Source organism: Lichenostomus cassidix, chromosome 12 (genome assembly GCF_008360975.1).
Source record: "Lichenostomus cassidix isolate B80296 chromosome 12, HeHo_3.0, whole genome shotgun sequence".
NCBI classification, from domain to species: Eukaryota; Metazoa; Chordata; class Aves; order Passeriformes; family Meliphagidae; genus Lichenostomus; species Lichenostomus cassidix.
In genome coordinates this window covers 7,088,345-7,106,806 of record NC_139493.1, presented here as the reverse complement: position 1 = coordinate 7,106,806, position 18,462 = coordinate 7,088,345, and the positions used below count along the sequence as shown (strand labels likewise).

The 18,462-nt window shown below is 42.7% G+C and overlaps 1 protein-coding gene across 2 annotated transcripts in view; it reads left to right on the top strand.

Moving 5' to 3' along the window:
* PTPRG (protein tyrosine phosphatase receptor type G) overlaps window positions 1–18,462 on the top strand; it is a 389,130-nt gene that overhangs the window by 362,399 nt on the left and 8,269 nt on the right. For both annotated transcript variants that reach the window (XM_085072418.1, XM_085072419.1), the window contains exons 16-27: window positions 6,026–6,122; window positions 7,746–7,828; window positions 8,056–8,190; window positions 8,420–8,554; window positions 8,955–9,127; window positions 10,277–10,412; window positions 10,751–10,897; window positions 12,747–12,840; window positions 14,115–14,191; window positions 14,629–14,757; window positions 17,006–17,152; window positions 17,853–17,995. In XM_085072418.1, coding sequence (XP_084928544.1) covers window positions 6,026–6,122; window positions 7,746–7,828; window positions 8,056–8,190; window positions 8,420–8,554; window positions 8,955–9,127; window positions 10,277–10,412; window positions 10,751–10,897; window positions 12,747–12,840; window positions 14,115–14,191; window positions 14,629–14,757; window positions 17,006–17,152; window positions 17,853–17,995 — 1,496 coding nt within the window. The remainder of the gene's footprint in view (window positions 1–6,025; window positions 6,123–7,745; window positions 7,829–8,055; window positions 8,191–8,419; window positions 8,555–8,954; window positions 9,128–10,276; window positions 10,413–10,750; window positions 10,898–12,746; window positions 12,841–14,114; window positions 14,192–14,628; window positions 14,758–17,005; window positions 17,153–17,852; window positions 17,996–18,462) is intronic.

Genomic DNA, 18,462 nt, shown 5'->3' with positions numbered 1-18,462 from the left:
TAGCAAATTGGGAACCTGTCAGTATGTATGTATAGTTAGGGTTGTTTTTTTTCCCAAGTACATCACTTTTCATTTATCAACTTTGAATTTCATTTGCCATTTTGTCACTTGGCCACTCAGTGCTGCGAGATTGTTCAGCTTCCCTTCACAAATAGCTTTTGTTCTAATTATGCTGAATAATTTTGTATTGTAAACACACTTTGTCTCCTCTGCAGTCCATTTATGAATAGGTTAGGTCCCTGTAAGATTCCACCAGTGAAAGCTGAACACTGGCAATTCCTGGGCAGGTGAGTCCCACCTCTAACCTGCTGCTCTAAATGCACAAGGCGAGTTTTCTTTTTGCTCCAAAACCAGAACAGGTTTTTTAGTAATATTTTCTGAGTCCTTTTCACACATTTTGGAAATTGATATGCTGCTCTCTTCTAGACAGTCTGTAGACTTCTTCAGGGACCTCTCCCCAGTGTGTTTGAGGCATTCAGTAGCTCTGCTCCTCTACTGCAGAGTCTCGCAGTTTGCCCCGCAGAGAAGTCAGATGTAGTGGGCTGCAGTGCCTAAAACCCCTTCTGGATCTCATTTTAAAAACTGATGTCACATTTGTCATCCTCTATTCCCCTGATAGCCTGACTATATAGGACATGTGCCCTCCAAATTCCTGTATCAAAAAGAGTGTGAAGTGCCACCTCCCACAGTAGAGCTTTTCACTCCCTCCCCCTGGCCGGTTACTGGAATAACACAGTCAGGGCTTTTTTGAGTAATCATGTCCTTTTGCTCTAAGAAAGGTACACTAAGCCAAGAAATCACCTTCCATCCCCAAAGCTAACTGTGAATTTTTACAGTTTAATGCAGCATTCGGATTTTTGAGATCAGACAATTTTATTTCCCTCCTCCACAGTTGTGGAGTGGGCTGGTCAGTGCTGCTGCGGGAGCGATTAGAGAGGGGGAATGCAATCTCTGCAGACCTCTCCTGCCTGTGGCCGTGTGAGTGTAATGATTCATTGCCAATTTGGAGTCTGAACAGGCTCACTGAACTTGGAGGCAGGCTGTCTAGCTCCCTCATCACATAAATTGAAAATATCTTTATACTCCAGTGGCACCTTCTTCTAAATGTCCTGAAATGTAAGAAAATAACATAAATCTGTATTTCCAGCGATGTGGCAGGGATTTGCTAATGTTATTCTCGTGGTTGCTACTGCTCAGGGCAGGGGTCACTGGCTCTTTTTAACCGAGGGCCTCAGAACGTCATTCTCTAGCAAAGGGCTGCATTGAAAACAGATAATGCTGCACTTTGCACACTTCTGGAGATTTTAAAAACCCAGTGTAGTTATACTGGCATCCCTCACGGATTAGACACAGCTCACACCAGACACATGCTTATAGCTGCATCTACACCAAGGCATTTGGCAGTAGAAAGATGCCATTTCAAAGCATGCTGCTAGCAGTAAATACTGCATTGGAAATGTTTTATAACCCTGCCCCAAAATTGTCTTAATTAGAGGTACTCTCAGCCTGTGCATTGCTGTACTGAAAGCAGAGGGAAGCGGCACTGTGGAGCTGGAGGAGGAATGATTGCTGCAGAACAGGGCCTTCCTGGAGTTCTCAATTCTTATCTCAGTGCTTCACCTACCCTCAGAAATTGGCATTCTGAATTAAGAGATGAAGAGAAGCAATAAAGGAAGTTTAGATATCTGGGGTTTCTATTACTCACCACTGTACCACAGCAATTCCCAAGGTTTCTGCATGAAGCCCTGCTTGGATGAGCAATTGGTTGGGCAGTGCAAGGTTTTGGTCAGACTCTGACACCTTCTCCCCACCATCCTTTCCTCTCTCATGCATTTACAGGAGTTTTTAGCTATCTGTTGATGTTACTCCTGCATTGAGTCCTTTTGGTTTGTTTCTTTTCACCTCTTTCTATGCTGTCCCCAGCTCACCTCTCCCTCGAGTGCCATTGGAGAGTTTATACCACTGCTAAATTATCATAGAAATCTACACTGTTCCTGTGGGATATCTTCAGATATTATCTGCAGTCTCTGTTGGTATGCTGTCTTCATGTTTGCTGTGATAAAACAAACAGCAAGAGCACTACCACAGAATTCTTGTAATATGGGATTAAAATAACAGATCAAAACTGATACTGGGGGTTGATGAGCTACCTGCTTCCATGCTGAAAAATATCAACGTTAATATCAAAACATAGCCATGGATCTTCTCAGGTTTAGTTGCTCAGATTAGGATCCTTTCTTTGTTGTGACTTTTCCTCATTGCTATTCATAGGCTTTCACAGTTCAGCCCCTGCCAGGACGTCAGCCTGAAGTAATGGGAAACAACAGCAGTAGCACTTTGTAAGGCCAAATCAAGTAACCAAGTTCTGCTCAGCCACTGTAGCAAAAATTCCTGCTCAGAACCTTACTCTGCCAGCAAGACACTGGAGCAGTTTGATTTTACACTTAAATGGAAATTCTTTGAAGTTTAGAAGAAACTAATCTGTAACTTGTTTCAGAAAGGCAATTAAAATGGGTCGTTAAACCTGGGTGTATCAAATTCCAATTAGCATTAGCATGGACAATATAATTAAAAGGTAAATTAGCCATAATAGCACAGACTAGAACACTTCTTACAGTAACTAACGGTCAATTGAAACCATGTACTTTGGTTTCTTGGGTTGTCGATGATAAGCTGAAAGGACGGAATAAAGGCTGTATCCATTCATCCTGGGACAGTAATGTGTTCTGGGAAGTTAAACATGAGGAGCAGCCGTGTGCAAGCCAGCCGCCGTTAAAATCAGTGGAGGAGACTAAGCAGGATTAAGCAAAGCCAAAGGAAATATTCTAGATCTGAAAAGTTTATGGATGAATTATGGATGTGGTGATACAAACACTGTCTGTCCTACTCCAAGGTGCCAGTAGCAGTTTTGTGCCTGCTGGGAGAGGATTTTGTTTAGGCTGAGCTGCAGTGAGCAGCCTGGGGTCAGCCCTGACCTGGTGACCTGCCTGCAAACATAGGTTGTAATAATAATGCAATCGTGGTGATGTTTGAAGTGTAACTGAAGGACTTGGTAGCCAGTAAGGTTTAGAAATCCCACAGTGTTCATTGCATAAGCAACAGAAAATGCTGGGAAAGTAAATATGTGATATACATAAATGTGGTAAAACACCATCATTCAAATGGGGACTTTTGGGGACTTTCTCCAGGGTGTTATTTATTAACACCAGGGTGTCCTCTTCTGCCAAGGGGTAAATAATACTCTGAACAGAGGCACAGATAACAGGCTGCAACTAGTCTTGTCTCCTTGCAGCCTTTTGTGCATTGATGAAAGGCAACCACCTCAGCTTTAATAACAGAGGAATGTTAACTTATGCCTTACTGGCTGGTGGGAGCCTGTGGTTTAGTTATTTGCTGTTAGAATTTGGAGAGATGAGCCTTGGAGTGTAGGAGATCGTGGATAACCAACCTGTGCTCCCAACCTCATCTGTCCATGCAGCACAGCCAAACCCAGGCCAGTGTGGAGCTGGAGGATGTCCTCAGTGCCCTTCTCATTGACAGCTTCAATGTCCCAAAGCCATGGCTCTGTCCTGGACTGCAGGGGAGGGCTGAAGACTTTAAAAAGACAAAAATGGCAAGGGGAACGCTTTTCAGTAATAGTCTCCTTTTGCTGTGCTTTTGCATTGTGCAGACATAGGAATCCACCATTACAGCAGCTTTCCAGAATATTAAAAACCATTTAGAATGCAATGTGTTAAGAAAAGCCATTTTCAGATCATCAGCTCTCACAGCGTCAGACATCCTTTTCCATTGCTGTGTTTTTCACCATCTTAGCTTAATCTTCCTCTTCTATTAACTTTATATTGGCCAGCTGGGAACATGTACAGCCGAGGAAAGAGTCACCATCAACATAAAAAGGTTAATTAAAATGATTAACCTCACCAACAATTCCCTTATGGAAAAATCCTATAGAATTTAATAGAAAATGATACATTTACTATGTAGTATTTAAACTGTCAGAGAAAATTCCTTAGCAGGGAGGTAATTCCCTATTAAATTCTATAACTTCTCAGAGTATTCTCCACAGAACCTTATTGGATTAATCTGTATTAAATTCTACAGCATTTGGCATAAATTTTTCAATGCCAATAACTTATAAAAAGAATTTTACAGTGATGCAGGGATGTAGGGTTTGACATGAGGCTTTTCAGAAATAGGGAGGGTGTTTTTTAGGAGTGACCTGAAACAGCCCAGCAGTGATGTTGTATGATTTCTAAATGCAAAAATAGGTAAAATAAGGTTACATTCAGTCAACCTAACATGTAAATATTTCTGCTTTTCCAACTACGACTTAGGCTGAACTGATCCTGCCCATTGTGTAATGTGAAGTCCCCTCCTCACTGGAGCTGGCAGGCTGAATTAGGGGAACAGCACACTTTAATATGTTTTTTTTTTATTTGATAGAAGTGGAACTATGAAAATTCTATTAGGGCCAGCTGAGAGTTTCACTTGATTCATCTTTGTCTTTGCTCAGCTCATCTCCTTGAGCACAGTGTGTTTCTCCCTGTGGAGGGCTAGGAAGAGAGAGAGAAGCAATTGTTATTTGGGAGTGTCACATGGATATAAAAGCTATAAAACGTTCAAGGTTTTGGTATACTTTGCACTTTTAAAATGTAAATGCTGGGGAAGATATCAAAATTGCTATGCAAGTCCTTTGTGAAATGTCTGCATAATACTGAACTCATACATCTGCTGTTTGTATAGCATTTCTCGTGATAATTTTTCTCTGTCACTTAGCTCGTGATCTTTGTAGCAGCTGTGAGCTCCTAATGACTTTCCCTCTTAGGTTCTGTACTGTTATTTTTAAAGTCTGAAGTACAAAGTAATTTGGCACTTCCTCACATATCCTGGGGGAAAGTCGGTTCTGTTTGGTGCAATTTCTGGGAGTCAGAAAAGATTTGAATAAACATAATTTCTTCCACAACTTTGTAAGCTCCAAATTTTACTTTACTTCTTTTTGTTTCAAAAATGTGTCTTTAAGTGAAGAATATTTATGCTAGTGATAAAAAGGGGGTTCTCTTTTTCAGGAAGATTATGGTTAAACAAATACTAAAAAGGTGTATCTTGGAGATGGAAACACTCGTGAGTGATTCAGTTTGTAGGGCTGTAGCTGAAGTGTGTAACTCTCCAGGGGAATGGCTGCATCTCTTTAGGGTCAAAAAAAAGGCTCTCCATTGCCCCATTTCAATAGCCCTGTATTCTGGTGTTGAATAGAGTAAGGGGTAGGTTGAGAATAAAAAAATTTCATGAGAATTAAGTATCTAACCTACAGCCCCAACTAGACAGAAATCTGCATCCCTGGCTTTATGAACACCCTGGCAAGCTTGGCATCTCTCTGCTTTGTAAATATATATATACATATACATGGATGCAACCTTTTCTTCACTGTATCAGGGGCTGTTAATCAGTGTCCAAGCCTTGGTATTTAAAGGACTCACTGTTATCTTCAGAGATCTATTTTATTTATATTTTACAAAAGGCATCTCTCTGCAGAGAACTAACAAAAGGTCAGTGCCAAACTTAAATGTCAGAAACCCCCTTTTGAGAGGTTATAAGCAGATAAGTTGTCCAGCAGTCAGAAGTATTCTGTTGAAATATTTTTTTGTTCTTAGTTCCTTACACTGCACTGGCCACTCTTGCTTCTAAGGGACTCTATCTTAGCTCCTTAAGGAGGGACAGAGTGGGTCATGGCAGGAGATGCAGTGCAGAAGGTGATGGACTGGTGGTCAGAGGGGACAGTTGGCCCTCAGGGTGCTCATCTGTCCCCAAGCCTGTGGAGAGGAGTGTGACCATGCTCCAGGGACAGCTGACACAGCTCGGTGTGAGAGACCACAACATACAGGACAATAATGAAACACTTTGTGTTTAACCCACGAATTATGACACTGGTACTTTAAACATGGTTTCCATGAGCTGTTGCAAAAGGAGAGAAAGCTCAGGTTTTTTTGACTGACAGGTTTTCCTTTTGAATAATTTTTCTGCCTAGGAAGTGCAGCGCTGTACGGCCGACATGAACATCACTGCAGAGCATTCCAACCATCCTGACAACAAGCACAAGAACAGATACATCAACATCCTAGCCTGTAAGTAAACACTGGCCTAAGCACAGTGAATCAGCCCAAAAAGGCACTCTCCTCTTGCTCTGTATGTGTGACTGGGACAGGCAGGCGGCCCCAAGTTATGTTATTACACAGTGAGTAATAAACATGCGAAAGTGTGGCTGGGAGATCCTTTTCCCACTAAAGGCAGTGAATGTTTTGACTCCTCCAGGACCAGAATTTCACTCCAGCTTTTGTTTTGAAATGTTTCACAGTTTGGCAGTCCAAGCATAGTTTTAGAAGTATAAGTTTGGTATGAAATTTTGCGGAGGAATAACTGGGATAAATTGATGATCAGAGATCTTCTGCCTGCTAATGCCTGAAAACTGGCCTGAGGGAAGTGCATGGTGGAGCAAAGAGTTTTACTGATGATTCCTGGGATTACTTTACAATCCCAAAGGTGCTAAATCTTACAGAGTGTATCTGCTGTATTTCAAACTGCTTTAGCTGTGTGTAGGATTTGGACAAATAGTGATCTTTGTAGCACAGAGCAGGCTTTGCCTGTATCCCTCTGAGAACTGCAAATCTGGACTCTGCTCTAGAATGCAAATTATCTGGGATGGAAGTGCAGTAACTTTTCCCCTATTGTTCTCTGATGTGGAATGAATGGCAGATGTAGTAGTCACTGTGGTTTAGGAACAGACATGGAGAGCCCACTGGTAAAAAGTTCATAATGTTCATAAACATTACAATAAATCTTGAATCCTTTTGATGGCATAGGAAGGAAATGCATGTCTCTAACAGAATTTCAGAAGTAATGAAGGTACTGGCTGAGGACCAATTCCCAGACCTGTGAAAGACTTGCTATGTGGCCTTGGGCAAAGGCATTCATTGAGCTTCATTTTAGCCACAGATGTCTGGTCCCTCTAGGCGCAGAGATGTGACATTGAAGGAGAATTGATGCAGGCACTTCAGTCCTCCCAACTGTCATTGGAGGAACCTCTCTCTCCAGTGGCCCTCAAGGAAAGCAAATGAAACCAGTCTTTATGCTACAAGTTGGCTCACGTGTCTCATCCCTGCATGAGTTGGAAGGACCACCCAGCCCAGGCTTCTGCCTAGGAGCAGAAGGACTGCTTATTTTTTTCTGCTTTAAGATGGAGTCAAGCATTTGGGTGAAACAAAAGGAGGAGCTAAAGATCACAACCTCAAGTGTGTCCTCGTGGTGTGATCATGGTGGTGAAGGAGTGAGGACATTGACTGAGCTCCCAGAGCCAACAGAGCTGTCTGAGCCCAGCACTGAGGGGAGGATAATGAGCTGAGCCAAGCACAGGCAGTGTAGCACAGCTCTGTGGGGTGCCCTGGCTCTCTGAATCTCACTACTTCAAGTGATGTAGATGATCCTAGAAATTGTGCTCCTGAGGCTCCAGTGCCCTTTAAAGAGAAGCTGTCCCAGCATGAGCCGCGTTCTTTAAGGGATGTGAAGACTGATGACCTGCACATGAGCAGATGACCAAGAACAGATACTCTCATCTCCCTCTTGTCTCCAGTGCAAGGCCAATCTCTTCTGAGTATTAGTAGGCAACCCTGATACTCAGGAAGTAGGATGTTTGCCTGCAGTTCTGCACTGTATTTCCCTAATGTTTCCCTGCTGTGTTTTTTATCCTGCAGATGATCACAGCAGGGTCAAGCTAAGGCCTTTACCGGGGAAAGATTCTAAGCACAGTGACTACATTAATGCTAATTATGTCGATGTAAGTTGTTTTAATGGTTTTTATCTGCTCTACCTTTGAATCCTTCCACAAGGAGGAAGTATTGTCACTTGTGAAATAATTGTATTTTCCAACTTCACCTGATAATTTTGCTACGAATTCCTTGCTATTCTGAATGAGAAAAGTACCTTTCTTGTTACCTCTAAAATATTAATTTTTCTGCCATGATACTGCTTTCATCTCACTTGGCATTATGGTTTTCTTTGAAGGGTTACAACAAAGCAAAAGCCTACATTGCTACCCAGGGACCTTTAAAGTCTACCTTTGAAGATTTCTGGAGGATGATTTGGGAACAAAATACTGGAATCATTGTCATGATCACAAACCTTGTTGAAAAAGGAAGAGTAAGAGATTTTCTCATTTGTTAGCAGTTGCTCCTTAACAGTTCCCCAAATCACCTGGGCAGAATTTGTTCTAAAATGGCTTGGGGTGACATGTATTGATGCATAATACATAACTACCAGAACAGAGGGATACATACCTAGCCATGATTTTTTTGAAAAAGCTCTAAACACAAATACAAAGCAGCATCTCAGGCCCTTAGCCAACTCACCCAACTGTGTCTGTGTTCAGAGGAAATGCGATCAGTACTGGCCGACGGAGAACAGCGAGGAGTATGGCAACATCATCGTCACGCTGAAGAGCACAAACGTCCACGCCTGCTACACTGTGCGCCGCTTCACTGTCAGGAACACCAAGATGAAAAAGGTGAGCTAAGCTTCTGCTGTCCCCACCCAGGTGCCTTCTGGCTTGTGTAGGACACAAGGCACACCAGAGCAAATATCAGTGTTTGCACAGGCAACCTGGAGGGGCAGGTGGGTGGGAAATAAGTAAGCAAAGCCAGGATTACAAAGAACCTGTTGTTAAGGTTTAGCCTGTATTTCTTTTTCTCAAGTGCACTGCTGCTTTGGAGTCCTTGTTATTGCTGTTATTACCTGTTCCCACATGTATTTTTCCTCGAACTCTGTCTCCACCTAGCAGGAGGCAGAGCTGCAGGTTTCTTCTGTCAGAGTCCAGCACTTTCTCAGCTGATCAAGCCAGAAGAACTGATGATATTTCTATGCTCCTTTTCCCTCCTTTCTTTTCTATGTGCACCCTTCTCACACAGGGTCAGAAAGGGAACCCCAAAGGGCGGCAGAATGAGAGGACAGTCATTCAGTACCACTACACACAGTGGCCAGACATGGGGGTGCCTGAGTATGCTCTGCCTGTGCTCACCTTCGTCAGGAGATCCTCAGCAGCCAGAACCTCGGACATGGGACCAGTGGTGGTGCACTGCAGGTATGACAGCTGTGACAAACCACCCCTAGCAAGCACAGCTAGAGCACAGTGTGTGCTCCTCCATGCCAGCTCAGACAGACACTGTAGGTTACTAACACAGGAGGAGTGTGCCAGGCCCATGGAGTGCTGGTAGACATGAGCTTGCTTTGCCTACACCTTAAGACAGCTGCAATGCAGAAGCTTCCCAGTTGACACAGGGAAAGTGACACATTGACACATATTTGCTAATGCCATGATACTGAGCTGCTGAACATTGCACTGATGTGGTTGGGAAGCTCCTTGGTCAAAGCTTGTTTGTAGCCTGCCTGTTCAGTGTGTGGACAGGGCAGGATCACCTCTGCTGGGAACCAGCAGTGTGGATACATGGACACCTGGGCATGCAAATGCCACTGAACCACACTCACAGTCCACCAGCATTAGCAGTCAGAGCAATAGATCCAATAGATAAGCCAGTTCAGGGATGTGGTCTTCATCACTGTGTGTGAGGGGCTGCACAGCACCATAGCAAAGAGGAGAGGATGATGGGGGTTACAGCTCCTTCCTCAGCTGAAGTTGAGAATCTCTGAAGGGCTCCCCTCTCTCTTGGGCCCTGGACTGCTCCTTCTCTGCAAGGAGTTGTGCCTCCACATGATTAGCCCACTCTCGTACCTTCCCACACTGCTGGTACCACTTGCATTTCCAGCTCCACTGTGCATCTTAAGCTTTACCTCAAGGCTCAAGCCAGCCAGGACAGCCACACAGCCTGGAGTGACCTTGGCAATCCAGGATAGCAACAGCTTGGCAAAGGGTGGATCTTTGTATGGCTTCATCCAGCCAACACCAGTAACAGCAGCAGGGGAAACAGGAGCCAAGTGTGAAGAGCCAGAGTGTAAAATCCAAGACCATGGCAGCCTCACCCTCATGCTGCTGGCACAGGTATTGTGTTCAGCCTCATGTTGAAGCACAGAAATACCCATCAAAGAGAGGTAATATGTACCTGGTGATATTTCCAGAAAACCAAGATATTTTGCTGGGAAATTTTAATGGTTGAAGGTAGGAGGAAAATGAAAGCCTGTGAACAGGAGTATTTGCTTAGTTTTGTTCTGCTGTTACTTCTGCATTTGCTTTCATCTGGCTGTATTTCATGGGTTTCTCTTATGTTCTCTGTAGTGCTGGTGTTGGCAGAACTGGTACCTACATTGTGATAGACAGTATGCTGCAGCAGATAAAAGACAAAAGCACAGTTAATGTCCTGGGTTTCCTGAAACATATCAGGACACAGCGCAACTACCTCGTCCAGACAGAGGTAAAAATTGAAGTGGAGTTGAATTTAAAGCCTTATTCATTTTTGTGTTGTAATCAAGAAGATAATAGATTTTTCCAACTACATCTCTGTTAAAATCAAATATATTACTGATATGTTTCTGCACTGGAATGTCTCTCTTTTTCTAGACCAGAAACTTCAGATTTTGACTCGTTCAGAGTTGTATGTGCTACATTTAAAAATGTTTATTCTGAATTAGGCAGTGTTTGCATGGGTGGTTTGTTTTGCACACCCTTTCCTTCGCTGTGCACTATCCCTCAGACAAAGCCAGCTGTTTAGGTTATTCCAAGTGTCTGCCTGACATGCTGATGTTTTTCTAGGAGCAGTACATTTTTATTCATGATGCCTTGTTGGAAGCCATCCTTGGAAAGGAGACTGAAGTATCTGCCAACCAGCTGCATAGTTATGTTAACAGCATCCTCATACCTGGCATAGGAGGGAAGACACGACTAGAAAAACAGTTCAAGGTAAGTCTTACTCACTGCCATCCAGAGGGACTTAATTTTCCTACACTCTTTTATCTGGCCTGTCATCACTGTCAGTTGTCATGGCTAAGGAATCAAACCAGAACACTTGATTAGCACAGCACAACATCTTGAGAAGTTCAGTCCTCTACAGTCTTAGCTACACTGCTGGAAATCAGTCCTTGTGCTCTTCAGGCAGAGGTGAGAAGAGGGACATGGATGCTAGTTTGGATTGTGCTGCTGGTCTCCCTGTTCCCAAGGAGGCTTGGATGTTCCCAAGTCTGTGGGTAGCTTGGCTGGAAGTCTTCCTGCAAACTGTGGCTCTCATGCACACAGATACAGAGAAAGAGAGGAGATGAGGTTCTTTGCACCACCTACTATTTCATCACTGTAGATAAAGAATTACAGACGTTTTAAGACCAGGAAACACAGTATGCCTTTCTCATTGCCAATCACGACACTTGCTGCCTTTCCTCCTATGTCATAGCTGCTTTCTTCCTGGCCCAAGTAATTTTTTTTTTTTTGCCCAGATCTCTTATTTGAAACCTAAGATTTTCTGATTGCACTTTATTTGAATATATATAAAATATTTCATGAGAGTTTGTATCATAAGGAGATGATATGTTACATCTGTTTTCACAGCTAAACTCACTCAGTTAATAACTACTCAATAACTACCCAAGGAACTGAAGCTGTTAAATTACACCAGGTGCCAAGCTATTCAAAGAATGAACAGGCTCTTCTCTGAATTCACTTGTAGGAATCTCAGGATTTCTCCATCACTCAAGACATTCCAGATGCTTAATTACTAAATTAAAAAAACAAGCACAAGCTCATGCACACACACTCAAAATGTCTGGGAAAAAAAAGATTTCTTGTTTTAAAAAATGTTGCACTTTTACAAACAATTCTAAATTATATATATAAATTATATGTTTTCTGATTACTTGTGACAAAGTTTGAAAACACTAAGTGCCATTTTCAGAAATGACTCTTTGTGACAACATTGCACAGTTATTTAGAAACCCCATAACTTCTAATGGGTTTATGCCAGTGCATAGATGAGTTGAGTGCTGTCTTGTTTAGAGTGCATTTCTAACTGGGATGTGACCAGCAACAATTATTAGATCTTTCTCTTGTTTCTGCTGCTGCCACAGAGCTGGCAGAAAATAACTTGTGCTCATGCCCAGTACAGCAATTTACATTCAACCATCTTAGAGTGAAATGACACTGAGTGACGAGGTGTGAGTGCAGGAGATGTGAAAGCCACCTTTACTCTCTTTGCTCTGGCAGAGTTTCCCCATGCACTGGGGGAATATTCAAATACAAATCTACCTTTGTGCCTCTAAGCAGGCAAGAATGAATACGGCAGACCAGAGAATGTAGCCCATGGCCTCAGATCTCAGATGCCAGTGTGGTGGTTCCCTAAAGGCCTGGCAGAAAAAGACATTCTGCTGGAATGATCTGACTTTTATATTGGGGGGAAAAAAATTAAAGTTTTGTTGTTCTATTTTGCTAGCTTTTATTCCTCAAGATCTGCTTCTGACTAAACGTATCTGAAAGTCTGTGAAATATATTCTCAAAGATAACAAAATGTAGTGTTCTGTGAAAATACATTTTGATGGAACTTCACTTTCTGGTTGTTCCAAAGCTGAGAGCTGCAGAGATCTTTTTATCTATTAAACATGTTGTATGAAAAGGATGATTTCCACTGGAAACTTGAGTACTTTAAACAAGTTTAACAATGCAGTTTATTCTTCTACTAATGCATCTTCGCAGGAGTTGGCAAAGAAACCTCCTCTCTTCATTTAGAGTGCTCTGATGACTGACTTACTACTTTATTCTCTTTCAGCTGGTTACACAGTGTAATGCAAAATACGTGGAATGCTTCAGTGCTCAGAAAGACTGCAACAAAGAGAAGAACAGGAACTCATCAGTCGTGCCGTGTAAGATCACATCTTCGGTTTGATTACTGCCTAGCATAACTTTTTGTACCGAATTCTCCCGGTGTTATGGTGTTATGCATGAAAAGGCATAGCCACTAGGAAGGGGAAATGTAATCTTTTGTTCAGCCCAAGCTGTCTTGTCTTTGAGTATTACCCTGATGAAACAGAACAAAAGGAAATAGTTGCAGTGTCAGCTAGATATGCTGTCCAAGTGAAATGTTAATTTGAAGTGCTTAAGAATTTGAATAACTAGGTAGGGGATAAATCTATGGAATACCGAGAGATTACTTTGATAGCAGGTCCCAGCCCTGGTGAGATCTCCCAGAGTGATTGGCACTAGTTGTTTGTAATTCAGCTACTGCACTCCATTTCTGTGTGTGAGCCGTCCCAGATTTGAGGGTATTTAGTGCCTGAGGACACAGTTCCACAATCATTAATATGGAATCTGTGCGTGGCTATCAAGCAGTATGAACTTGCACCAGGCCAAGCACGGCCACAACATCATCCCCATCACACCCCAGAGTACAGGACACAGGACAGATGATAGCCAAGCTGGCACCAAGCAATAGTGGCACAGATACAGTCTGTCATGAAGTTTGTTAATAAAAAGGGAAGTCATCAGGATACAGCCTAAAAACAGATGGGAACAGGCTAGAAATAGTCTGTATGATTCGGCCCTTTGTGTCATGCAGCTGCAGTGATTTCACTTTGGCTTTTGGGGCCTGTCAGAGGCTTTGAGGATGATGTTGAACCCAGCCCTCCAACACAGAGAAGCGTGGATCTGCAGAAGAGCACACACACTTCTGCGAGGCTCCCCATTAGGGAAAGGGTTTGTCTCTGGAGGTTCTCTCACCCTGTGAGAGATGGCAGTGCTACAGAGTGGTAAGGAAAACAAAATAAATCAGCTGGGTTTGTGTGCTGCTGGAGACAAATGGAACACTACAGACAAGAATTACCCGAAATCCCCTGTTATCACTGCATATACTGTTATTTGGTAATTCAGCCTGCTGTGAAAATCTTTGCTATAGTAAAATTTGATTCCTGAAATTACTTTGTCCTTGTGGGAATATTGTGCAACATTCTCTTTTATATCCTGTGTTAGCAGGCAGTGCTTTAACACAGTTAAAGTGCTGGCCTGCTCCTGTGGGAGATGGGAGCTGCACACTGTTTGCTTTGTTAACGGCTGAGAAATTCTTACTTTCTGCATTGTGCCATGACCAGACTTTGATCCTTTTTTTTCTCTGTGTTTTGTTTTTTTTTTTTAAATGTTATAGCTGAGCGTGCTAGAGTGGGCTTGGCACCACTGCCTGGAATGAAGGGAACAGATTACATTAATGCCTCTTATATCATGGTGAGGAAGCCAACACCTAATTACAAAGTAAAATCAATTCTAAGGTGCTAAATACCAGATGCCTATAATTGTCTTAATTCTGTATGTAATGGCTGTGTATTAACAGATGAGATTTTAACACCTTCCCCATAATGTAAAGCTATTAACCGTGTTTTATTAAAGATTCTTGCCTAAAAAAATTAATTACAAGATGCATTTAGATGGAATGTGTATTTCTGTGAGATATAGTCAGATAAATACTGGGATTTAAAGTAAATTAAAGCAGTAGGGACTCTTTAGAATTGAAATGGAGTTTCAATATATTCAAAAAATATAGTCTGTGTGAAAATATTGTGGAATAAAATTAAATAGGGTCATTATGTGTCCCCAGAGATTAAATTAATGCTTTAAAAGTATGGAAGGAAGTAAGTAACTGTGTGTTTGTTTTGCTGCAAAAGGGCTACTACAGGAGCAACGAGTTCATCATAACCCAACATCCACTGCCACATACAACTAAAGATTTCTGGCGAATGATCTGGGATCACAATGCACAGATCATCGTCATGCTGCCGGACAACCAGAGCCTGGTGAGTTGCCTGTGTCCCTCCCTGTGTGGTGCCACTGTCACAGCCCAGCTGGGCACAGCACAAGGGTCACTCAGCTGCCTGCTGGGGCTGTTTTCTGGCTGAAAGCAAAGCCAATTTTTGAGCCACCTTCTCAACCTTTGCCATAAGCTGGTTACAAAACCATAATGATGTGGGGGCTGTTCTTTTGCTCTCACCCCTGGACATCCATGGCTGGATGGACCATGCTCGTGCTGACAGCATCTGCAAGGCTCCTGAGGGCTGCCTGGCAGCATGCAAGCACTGAGGGTACAGAGAGGCTGGGGTTATGGCTAAGGACTTGGAGAGGAGCAGAAATGCAAGGCAGGGACACGAGGATAATTGCTTGTTTGCCCGCGAGCTTAAGCCTCAGGCTGTGCGAGGCTATGGCTGTGCAAGGCTACATGTGCCATTTTTAATGAAAGTAAAAAGCAAACAAGTATGTTAATTTAAGTGGAAATAATGAGTCAGACAGAGAGAAAGAATAAGGAGACACAGGTGAAGTGGTAATCACTACTTCGAGATTTACTAGCATGTCTCAAGAGGGTGTGTTGAAAAGGATTAAGAACTAAACGGCTCGTTTTTTCATGCACGCATCACTGAGGTGAATAGACAATTGTAGCTGAAAGTGGAAGAGAAACCACCTTCATTACAGCAGGAAAATAGCAGTCATGAGGGGCTACTAAAGAGGCAGCAGTCAATATGCTGCTTGTGTGTGGGGATGAAAGGGATTGCAGCACTGCAAAGAGTGCTCAGAGACATTCGATCGAATCAGAAAGCACTAATGAAATGAAAGTGTGTCAGGTGGAAATGAAGAGGCTGATCTTGTCTTCACAAGTACATGAAATACCCCTGCAGAACAATAGTGATTAAAGGGTAAAGGAGGAGCACAGGGCTTGGCCACATCCCTGCTTTCACCTTCACTATTGCCAGGGTGGAGAGTGGCCAGCGAGGCAGTGGTGTCCTGGCCTCAGCTCAGTGGTCAGTGTGGGAGGTGTTGGGGCAAGGAGGGGTGGCACAGCACCCAGGCAGCACCAGGCAGGGTGCTGGATGTGCAATGCCAAAAGACAAGACAATAATGCAAGGTTCCTGCTGCATGAGGACCTGCTGGGTGGCAGGACAGGTCCCTTCCCTGGCACTCTGGTATTACTCTGCTTCCCAGTGCCTCTGCTAATTGAGGGTAGAATTGTAAGGACTTAGGACCTTAAGTTACATTTTCAGAGTGAACATTGACAGCCCAAATCTCAACAGTATCTTGCATGTCTTGTGCATCAAAGCTGCAGATGCACAGAAATACACCTGGTGTTAGAGGGATGTGCATAGCCACAGCAGGATGGCGTTGGTTCATAGCTCATGTTTGTTCATAAGTGAAAGATGGGATGTTCAGAGACACAGGTTTGCTCTGTGCATGTAGCCAGGGCAACCTCTGTGCTTATGCTGCAGGGACAAAGACCTCTGAAGCCAGGAGAAGAAACAGACTTTGCATGTGTGTGGTGACAGACCATAATTTCCTTTCTCTGCAGCACATTAGGAGTTCACAGTTATTTTTTAAAGAACAGCTTTGACAGGATGTTACCTACATCCTGTCAGTCAGGCTACTTCAGCACTGAGCTTCTTCCAGGCTTCACAGTCTCAGTGAGATTTTGCAGTGTCCCTTCAGTAGAGGTGTTTTGCTGGAGAACTTGCATTAAGTTTAGCCAGTGTTTTTTTCAAGGCTAAGAATATTTGGGTTTCTCTCTTCCTCTTCACTCCTCCACTTGCTCCTAAATATTCAAGCCCTACATTTGTATCCATCAATCTTCTACCTGGGCCTGATCCACAGACCTTGAGTTTTAGATTAGACCACAATAAACACAAATGAAAAATAACAAGTCATTAATTTTTAAAGGTCAATGAGTTTTTTCTGAACAAATATCTGACTTTTAAACAAAACTGTATAGGCAGGAGGTCATAAAGCCTGGGATACAATACAAAGGTTAAGTATGAGTGAGCTAAGATAACCATTTCCCTATGAAACCAATTAAAATGCAGGTGTTACCTGTTTGGACACCCAAAGGGAGGATCTGGCAGGTTTACTGCATACTGTAATAAATTTGTTTTAGACAGAAGTGGGTTTTAAAGGTCAGCTCCTGATCATCTCTGTTTATCAAACCAATTTTTTGATCCACTGGATTTTTCAGTTGCACACAAGGTATCTGAAAGGCTGCAGTAGTGTGTTGTTTCATTTCTCCAGGCAGAAGATGAGTTTGTGTACTGGCCAAGTCGTGAGGAATCCATGAACTGTGAGGCCTTTACTGTGACCCTTATCAGCAAAGACAGACTGTGCCTCTCTAACGAAGAGCAAATTATCATCCATGACTTTATCCTTGAAGCTACCCAGGTAAAGTAAACCTTCAAATGTGGGTCTTTGCTTATCACCAAAATTATATTGATGCTGTTTAAAGACAGAAGAAGAAGAAGAGTTCAGAAAAAGTTCTGAAAAGGATTTAATTGTAAATGCATATGGATGCATGTTGCTCTTGGGAAAGGGATTCTCATTGGCTCCTTCTCCCTCTCACATCTTCTATTTCCAGGTAGATTGCTCTAGCTAGTAAGGCTGTAGTATTAACTGTCTGCCTTGCTTGAAAGTGAAGACATGTATTTACCAAGGTATATTGTCTTATTTCTGCTTCCAAAATTCAGCATTTATAGTTCAACTGTTTGGGGGTCTTAACTAAATGTAACCAGGATTCTTTTGAACTACAAATCTGCTTCTAGTTTGCTGTCTGGATTGCAGCTGGACTTTGCAAGCCTTTTTAAATTTGACTTGGTTGCTCTTGTTTAACTTCTGAGCCATAAGGGCTGAGAGAGGTTTGATATGAGCCCTGAACTCAAATACAAAATCTTTTCTTGATTAAACATTGTGATAAACTTGCATTATTTTAGGGTGTTCGCTATTACAGAGATGCTGGAACTGTGTGTCTGTCCTCTTTCTATGTAAACTGTTTGGAAGAAGAAAGTTTCCCTTCAGCTTGCAGTGAGGCTCTTCCCTCTCTTCCTGAAGAGGAGGAAGCTAATGTCAGGCTGGTTTGTCATTGCAGGATGACTACGTTCTGGAAGTTCGCCACTTTCAGTGTCCCAAATGGCCAAACCCCGACGCTCCCATAAGCAGTACCTTTGAACTTATCAATGTAATCAAGGAAGAGGCCTTAACAAGGGATGGCCCCACCATAGTTCATGATGAGTATGTCGTCAATTTTTTCCCATTTATGTGCAGATTGTACATTCAGATAAAAGGCACTTGTTAGGACTGATGTCCATTCCTGAATGGAGTACATAGGGTTTAGTGATCCAGGGAACAGGATAAAAATATTTAAACTTCCAAGGATGAGTTTTCAGTTGGCACCTGAGGCCAAGTACATTTTGCTTAGTGTAGTTTTTATGTTGGTTATAGTCTTAGATGGACTCAGGAGGTGAGGCTGTTTGCTTTGGAAGCATTTTGGGTTCTGCTCCTGGAAGTATCCCAAGTAAATCCTACAACCTGTTTCAGAACCCAGCAGAGCTTTGGTTTAGGTAAGGCTCTAAGAAGCCTAATATAAGCTGATGGAAACAAGTTTCAAAGGAGCCCAAGCTCCTGTCTAACAGCTCAGGTTTAATGTGCCACAAAAGAACAAGCTCAGCTGTGTCTCACTATGAACAGCAGAACTATCT